The 8,799-nt window shown below is 38.8% G+C and overlaps 1 protein-coding gene across 1 annotated transcript in view; it reads left to right on the top strand.

Annotated features, from left to right (window-relative positions):
• Positions 1-2,671: 2,671 nt before the first annotated feature.
• LOC107573240 (von Willebrand factor A domain-containing protein 5A-like) overlaps positions 2,672-8,799 on the top strand; it is a 26,319-nt gene continuing 20,191 nt past the window's right edge. Inside the window, exons 1-2 of the mRNA XM_016259678.1 lie at positions 2,672-2,729; positions 4,878-4,929. Coding sequence (XP_016115164.1) covers positions 4,887-4,929 — 43 coding nt within the window. The 5' untranslated portion in view covers positions 2,672-2,729; positions 4,878-4,886. The remainder of the gene's footprint in view (positions 2,730-4,877; positions 4,930-8,799) is intronic.

The raw sequence follows: 8,799 nt of genomic DNA, 5'->3' as shown, positions 1-8,799 counted from the left end.
CCAAGGTTTCTTTCTCCACTAAACCTGTCCCTAACCTTACCCGTATCCCACCTCAATAGCAGCAAAAGTGTTTTGCAATACGATATGAACACAATAAGTACATTGTACTTAATTTTTGATGTAAGTACATAGTAGTTAATGGCACCTAATATAAAGTGGGGCCAAAATGTCAAACTATTTCCATGTTTTCCACCCTTTTTATGTACAAAAAACACGCTTTCCTTCTCCCGTGCTCTCCCACAGACGCACACAGACACAGTAGTTACAGGTTTCCACACACGCTTTCCTTTAAAGCATCCTGTCACTCTCGTCAAAAACTCCACGCAATCCTATATAAAACAGAATTTTATTCAGAACCAGTTTACAGAGCTATCATTAGCCTCTGTACATGTGCTGTTATTCAGAGAAACCTTGCAGCTAGAGCTATAGTCCAACGCAGCTTTTCTTACTCTTTCACTGTATGCAATGTATATGATGAGTTCTCCTTTTGTCTAGAAATCAGGTATTGGAGTAGAAAACAGTCATATTTCCGATCTCTTTCCCATTTGGAGGTAGCTGGAAATATGTCTGAATTATATGCTTTGATTCTTATAGTGCATGCAATACCATTCAGCCCTCACTACTTAAATTTAAGATGGAGAGAGCAGGTGGGCATCCTAACCTGGTAATCTGGATAACTGACTACCTCACCTACAGACCCCAGTAGCTCCAGGACTGTGTCTGATGTTGTGAAGTGCAGTACAGGAGTCCCACAAGGAACCGTTCTAGCTCCCTTTTTATTTACTCTATATACATACAGTATCTGTACAATTCCGCTAGTTGACTTTTTCAGAAATACTCTGATGACACTGAGGTTGCAGGATGTAATACTGATAATAATAAAGATTAATATAGAGAGGTGATTAAGAATGTTGTGAATTGGTGCAAGTTGAATTTTCTTGAGCTTAATGCATGTAAAACTAAAGAAATTGTAATAGATTTCTGAAAGAAACGCATCAAATTGTCCTTGTAAATGTCAAACTGATTAGTTACTGGGGTGCTCTCTGCCCTGTGTTGACGGTATTATGGTAAGGAAGCTGTCTTCCATTATGAATCATTAATCTCACCCCCTCCAAATAACAGCACATTCAGTGATATCGTTATTTAGAGAGATATGGGAAGCCTTTTATTCTCTCTGTTGTAAGACTGTTTAATCAAAGTGGATCATGATTTGTTGTGCTATTGTGTTTGCCACGTGTTTGGGTTGGGTCTTAATATTTGTAACTTGTAGAGTGTGTTGCTGCTGTGACATATGAATGCAACGGCTCCTCCCAAACAGCAATGCGTCAAATGGCTTTCTTCAGTTGCACTTCTCCACCCTGGTGACAACGAACTCATGTTGAACCACAGAGTTTTTTGTGGAACTCTAAGAATCTGTTAAGAAATATTTCTTAGATAGCGAGGAATGCTATTGTTTTTGTGTTGTTTCACTTCTGCATCAGTTCCAAGTTTGATCCAAAAGGGGAAGAACTACATGAGCTTGAAGCATTTCGCAATTTTGTATTCGTTTTAAATGACTTTCGTTTGGGTTTTGTTTTAAGGGTGGTGTGAACTACATGAATAAATGCAATATTTTTCCTGGGCTGAAGCTCTTGACTGAATCAGTATAACATGTACTCAGATTAGGTCACTGGTAAAGATCCTGGCTCACTACACATTGGGTTTTTATTGCATTATAGTTCTTCATGTCTGCTGCGGTCCTGTTTTTAGTGTTTTAATACTACAATTTAGTGCTTCTGTTGTCCTCATTTGTAAGTCGCTTTGGATAAATGACTAAATAATAAATAATAAAATGAACATAAGCAGTTGAGAAAGAAATCAAATGTGTATCAATGTATTAGAGCTATGAGTTGTGTTTAAAGTGACCGTGTCTAATTTACAAGCTGCTGTCGGTGTCCTTGATGTTATTCCAATAAATAAATAAATATAATAAACATACAAATGAAGAGAAAATCACTCACTGCTCTTAAACGAATAACTTAGCTTTACGATTAAAAAACACAGCGATATCATCAACTGGAAGCACAGAGACTATTTGAACTGAGCAGAGCAGATGATGACATCTCTGAGTCAATGATGAACTGACCTTAACTGAAGATGAAGTGTTTATTGTATTGTATTGTATAACTTTATTGTCCACCTGAGTGGAAATGTGTCTTTGGCTCACCAGCACAACAAACTGTTTACTGTTGTCTGTTTGCATTATTACACACTATTTGTCACTGTTTAATACTGTAGAGCTGCTTGACACAATCACACGTGTGAAAAGCGCTGTATAAATACAGGTGACTTGACTTGACCGCTGCACTCACTCGTTCTTTACATGTGATTAGGAAACATGACTCGGGTTTATGTAGCACTTGTAGAAGTCCAGAGACTGTGGAGCACGTTCTGATACCATGCATCAGATGTAATGATGAAAGATTAATGCTGGAAAATCAAATCAAGTCATTAGTTATAAATGGTTTGGCACTTCAGAATGTATTAAGAAACTCTTTACAAGCTTTCAAGATCTTATTAGAATTCTTAAAGGCCACACATCTAATAAAAAGACTCCACACTGATGATTTCATTCCCTCTCAGCAGGTGGCAGAAATGCACAATGTGCTGGTTTGCTAAATCGAAAGAAGAAGATAAAGTAGTTTCACTTTCTCCACATCATCGGATTCTTGCTGAAACATCTGGACGCGGTCAGTAAGAAGCCTTTTTCCTTTTATTCACAGACTGAGGATTTATAAACGCAGTACGACTTGATTCCTGTTTACTTTCACTTTGTAAGAAAGCAAAGGAGGTCGTAGAAATGATTTAATCGCTTGCAGTTCTTATGAACTATTGACTTATTATAATTCTGTACCGGAGGTCAGCTGATCTGAAGAGTTATGCGCCTCTGTGTTCTCTGAATGACTAAGTGCTGTTTAACTCCTCATATGAATGTCTGCATGACATGTACAATTCGTTTTAGACCGTTTTACGATAGTTTAGCATCGTATGATGGTGAGGCCGCAGCCTGCAGATGTCGCCAGATCCAGCTGTTATCAGCATCTTTGGACTGGTCTGTTCTGCTTAACTCTTTCCTCGCCAGCATGTTTAGAAAAAAGTTGCCAGCCACCGCCAGCGATTCTGATGATTTTCACTAGAATTTGATGGCCTCCAGAATATTTTGCTGTATGAATATCTGAATATGCAATACACCAAAATAAAGATCAGAGCCTCTACTTTTAATCAAAAAAGGTTTATTCTAGCTTAAAGCATTCTTTTTTTTTTTTTATCAACACAGGTTTCATAAAAATGCATAATTTTGAGCAAAAAGGTGAGAAAATCACATTTTTATAAAAAACGACATCTGGGTAATATTCAGTACGATTATCAAAGCATAAATCCAGTAAATCGCTTCTATCAACACCTCCAAAGCTTGCACAGACATCACGTCATGGATCAACATTTCCCGATAACAGAAAAAATGAGCATTTATCGGCCGATACCGATATGGTGGCCGATATATCGTGCATCCCTAGTTAATTTGACACTTTAGAACGTTAATAAAGTAGGAAGTTGCAGTTTCAGCGATATCTTTATCTTATCTTATTTTCAAAAGATGTGAAATAATTTCGGTTTATTTTTTGTTGTTTTTTTGTTTTTTTTTATAACAATATCTGGCAACACTGCATCGTCAGCACTTAAACTGACAGTAATCAAAAAAGCCCACGGACAGGTTATTGCGGACAAGATTCGACATTCTGTAAGGAAAACGCAAAAATTATCACGATATTTTCTATTGGAAATGTTATCAAGGCTGTCAAAAACAGTAGCATTTAACACTAGTACACAGATCTGTAGAACAAGTAGATTACAGAATGAAATGTAATCCGCAAACACAAGCCATGAAGAAGTCTATGCTACCGTATGTCATTCAGTATAGGAGTTAAACTTTTTTAAACGCAAATCATGCTATAAACATTGATAAGCACACTAGACATAGTTATCATATAGCAATGATTATTAATGAAAACTATAACAATGATATCTATTGTTGCATAAATAATAAACAATTGATAAAATTATCCACCCCATAACTGTATTAAAGTATTAACAAATTTTGATGCAATACAGAGGGTATGATTTAAAAATGATCATCCCTCCAAAACAGCGAAGACATCTTTTACAAACATCACAAACATCTGTCTGTATATAATGAGTTGTATTATAACAGCACCCCCCTCCTCCCACACACACTAATTTTCAAAGCCTGGCTACGGCCATGCTGCTATGGCTATGCAGAGTATTTAAATCTCTTTTGAATGAGCGCTCGCTGTTCACTTTCACTTTCGATTTGGTGATCAGGCACTCTGTGTAAAAAGAGCACATCTTACAGGATCAGATATCTGTCAGTCTGTTGAGCAGCAAATCCTCCAGCATGGTCTGTCAGTCATCTCTCCTTACTCTCCACCTGTGATCAGGTAAATCTGACTCCTGCAGCTGCGTTGGATGCAGGGTTGCCAAGTCTGCGTTTTTCCCCCTTGGAATTGGGCTACTGTTGCCATTGGTTGATTTTCCCTTGTGGGTTAAATGTGGGTTAAATGTTTGAAATATTGCATAAATTACATTTGACTGAAATGCTTGTAACATTTTAAGATTTTCCATTCTACCCATGATAAACTGAGGTAGATGTTAAGTCTTGTAACCCTAACTAAGCTTGTGTGTTTACGATGTTACTGTACTGATACACATTGAGCGGCTGTTTATATTGCAGTAGATTATTTGGAATTGAATCAAGGTTATGTCGAAATACGCAAATTAAATTAAATATAATGTGCAATAAAGCTGATTTGTTCTTACAGAGCTTCATTATGGTGAACTGCTGTGGTCTTGTGTCTCAGAAAAATGTGCCAGGTATAAACTCTTCACTTCCTCCTTATAATTACAGTTACCAAAATTACCAAAAGTGTATTTTCTCAGGCGCAGACCTTCTGAAGACAGTGTTGAGATGTTTGTGTGTTTGATCTTCTGTAGAGAGTGTTGAGATGTTTGTGTAGATCTTCTGAAGAGAGTGTTGAGATGTTTGTGCAGATCTTCTGAAGAGAGTGTTGAGATGTTTGTGCAGATCTTCTGAAGAGAGTGTTGAGATGTTTGTGCAGATCTTCTGAAGAGAGTGTTGAGATGTTTGTGCAGATCTTCTGAAGAGAGTGTTGAGATGTTTGTGCAGATCTTCTGAAGAGAGTGTTGAGATGTTTGTGCAGATCTTCTGAAGAGAGTGTTGAGATGTTTGTGCAGATCTTCTGAAGAGAGTGTTGAGATGTTTGTGCAGATCTTCTGAAGAGAGTGTTGAGATGTTTGTGCAGATCTTCTGAAGAGAGTGTTGAGATGTTTGTGCAGATCTTCTGAAGAGAGTGTTGAGATGTTTGTGCAGATCTTCTGAAGAGAGTGTTGAGATGTTTGTGCAGATCTTCTGAAGAGAGTGTTGAGATGTTTGTGCAGATCTTCTGAAGAGAGTGTTGAGATGTTTGTGCAGATCTTCTGAAGAGAGTGTTGAGATGTTTGTGCAGATCTTCTGAAGAGAGTGTTGAGATGTTTGTGCAGATCTTCTGAAGAGAGTGTTGAGATGTTTGTGCAGATCTTCTGAAGAGAGTGTTGAGATGTTTGTGCAGATCTTCTGAAGAGAGTGTTGAGATGTTTGTGCAGATCTTCTGAAGAGAGTGTTGAGATGTTTGTGCAGATCTTCTGAAGAGAGTGTTGAGATGTTTGTGCAGATCTTCTGAAGAGAGTGTTGAGATGTTTGTGCAGATCTTCTGAAGAGAGTGTTGAGATGTTTGTGCAGATCTTCTGAAGAGAGTGTTGAGATGTTTGTGCAGATCTTCTGAAGAGAGTGTTGAGATGTTTGTGCAGATCTTCTGAAGAGAGTGTTGAGATGTTTGTGCAGATCTTCTGAAGAGAGTGTTGAGATGTTTGTGCAGATCTTCTGAAGAGAGTGTTGAGATGTTTGTGCAGATCTTCTGAAGAGAGTGTTGAGATGTTTGTGCAGATCTTCTGAAGAGAGTGTTGAGATGTTTGTGCAGATCTTCTGAAGAGAGTGTTGAGATGTTTGTGCAGATCTTCTGAAGAGAGTGTTGAGATGTTTGTGCAGATCTTCTGAAGAGAGTGTTGAGATGTTTGTGCAGATCTTCTGAAGAGAGTGTTGAGATGTTTGTGCAGATCTTCTGAAGAGAGTGTTGAGATGTTTGTGCAGATCTTCTGAAGAGAGTGTTGAGATGTTTGTGCAGATCTTCTGAAGAGAGTGTTGAGATGTTTGTGCAGATCTTCTGAAGAGAGTGTTGAGATGTTTGTGCAGATCTTCTGAAGAGAGTGTTGAGATGTTTGTGCAGATCTTCTGAAGAGAGTGTTGAGATGTTTGTGCAGATCTTCTGAAGAGAGTGTTGAGATGTTTGTGCAGATCTTCTGAAGAGAGTGTTGAGATGTTTGTGCAGATCTTCTGAAGAGAGTGTTGAGATGTTTGTGCAGATCTTCTGAAGAGAGTGTTGAGATGTTTGTGCAGATCTTCTGAAGAGAGTGTTGAGATGTTTGTGCAGATCTTCTGAAGAGAGTGTTGAGATGTTTGTGCAGATCTTCTGAAGAGAGTGTTGAGATGTTTGTGCAGATCTTCTGAAGAGAGTGTTGAGATGTTTGTGCAGATCTTCTGAAGAGAGTGTTGAGATGTTTGTGCAGATCTTCTGAAGAGAGTGTTGAGATGTTTGTGCAGATCTTCTGAAGAGAGTGTTGAGATGTTTGTGCAGATCTTCTGAAGAGAGTGTTGAGATGTTTGTGCAGATCTTCTGAAGAGAGTGTTGAGATGTTTGTGCAGATCTTCTGAAGAGAGTGTTGAGATGTTTGTGCAGATCTTCTGAAGAGAGTGTTGAGATGTTTGTGCAGATCTTCTGAAGAGAGTGTTGAGATGTTTGTGCAGATCTTCTGAAGAGAGTGTTGAGATGTTTGTGCAGATCTTCTGAAGAGAGTGTTGAGATGTTTGTGCAGATCTTCTGAAGAGAGTGTTGAGATGTTTGTGCAGATCTTCTGAAGAGAGTGTTGAGATGTTTGTGCAGATCTTCTGAAGAGAGTGTTGAGATGTTTGTGCAGATCTTCTGAAGAGAGTGTTGAGATGTTTGTGCAGATCTTCTGAAGAGAGTGTTGAGATGTTTGTGCAGATCTTCTGAAGAGAGTGTTGAGATGTTTGTGCAGATCTTCTGAAGAGAGTGTTGAGATGTTTGTGCAGATCTTCTGAAGAGAGTGTTGAGATGTTTGTGCAGATCTTCTGAAGAGAGTGTTGAGATGTTTGTGCAGATCTTCTGAAGAGAGTGTTGAGATGTTTGTGCAGATCTTCTGAAGAGAGTGTTGAGATGTTTGTGCAGATCTTCTGAAGAGAGTGTTGAGATGTTTGTGCAGATCTTCTGAAGAGAGTGTTGAGATGTTTGTGCAGATCTTCTGAAGAGAGTGTTGAGATGTTTGTGCAGATCTTCTGAAGAGAGTGTTGAGATGTTTGTGCAGATCTTCTGAAGAGAGTGTTGAGATGTTTGTGCAGATCTTCTGAAGAGAGTGTTGAGATGTTTGTGCAGATCTTCTGAAGAGAGTGTTGAGATGTTTGTGCAGATCTTCTGAAGAGAGTGTTGAGATGTTTGTGCAGATCTTCTGAAGAGAGTGTTGAGATGTTTGTGCAGATCTTCTGAAGAGAGTGTTGAGATGTTTGTGCAGATCTTCTGAAGAGAGTGTTGAGATGTTTGTGCAGATCTTCTGAAGAGAGTGTTGAGATGTTTGTGCAGATCTTCTGAAGAGAGTGTTGAGATGTTTGTGCAGATCTTCTGAAGAGAGTGTTGAGATGTTTGTGCAGATCTTCTGAAGAGAGTGTTGAGATGTTTGTGCAGATCTTCTGAAGAGAGTGTTGAGATGTTTGTGCAGATCTTCTGAAGAGAGTGTTGAGATGTTTGTGCAGATCTTCTGAAGAGAGTGTTGAGATGTTTGTGCAGATCTTCTGAAGAGAGTGTTGAGATGTTTGTGCAGATCTTCTGAAGAGAGTGTTGAGATGTTTGTGCAGATCTTCTGAAGAGAGTGTTGAGATGTTTGTGCAGATCTTCTGAAGAGAGTGTTGAGATGTTTGTGCAGATCTTCTGAAGAGAGTGTTGAGATGTTTGTGCAGATCTTCTGAAGAGAGTGTTGAGATGTTTGTGCAGATCTTCTGAAGAGAGTGTTGAGATGTTTGTGCAGATCTTCTGAAGAGAGTGTTGAGATGTTTGTGCAGATCTTCTGAAGAGAGTGTTGAGATGTTTGTGCAGATCTTCTGAAGAGAGTGTTGAGATGTTTGTGCAGATCTTCTGAAGAGAGTGTTGAGATGTTTGTGCAGATCTTCTGAAGAGAGTGTTGAGATGTTTGTGCAGATCTTCTGAAGAGAGTGTTGAGATGTTTGTGCAGATCTTCTGAAGAGAGTGTTGAGATGTTTGTGCAGATCTTCTGAAGAGAGTGTTGAGATGTTTGTGCAGATCTTCTGAAGAGAGTGTTGAGATGTTTGTGTGTTTGTGTAGATCTTCTGTAGAGAGTGTCGAGATGTTTGTGTGTTTGTGTAGATCTTCTGAAGAGAGTGTTGGGATGTTTGTGTAGATCTTCTGAAGAGAGTGTTTAGATGTTTGTGTTTGTGCAGATCTTCTGAAGAGAGTGTTGAGATGTTTGTGTGTTTGATCTTCTGTAAAGAGTGTTGAGATGTTTGTGTGTTTGTGTAGATCTTCTAAAGAGAGTGTTGAG

This window comes from Sinocyclocheilus grahami, unplaced genomic scaffold, assembly GCF_001515645.1.
Source record: "Sinocyclocheilus grahami isolate Dianchi unplaced genomic scaffold, SAMN03320097.WGS_v1.1 scaffold1902.1, whole genome shotgun sequence".
Classification (NCBI taxonomy): domain Eukaryota; kingdom Metazoa; phylum Chordata; class Actinopteri; order Cypriniformes; family Cyprinidae; genus Sinocyclocheilus; species Sinocyclocheilus grahami.
The sequence above is the reverse complement of the archived record's forward strand: the minus strand, read 5'-3'. Positions and strand labels throughout refer to the sequence as shown.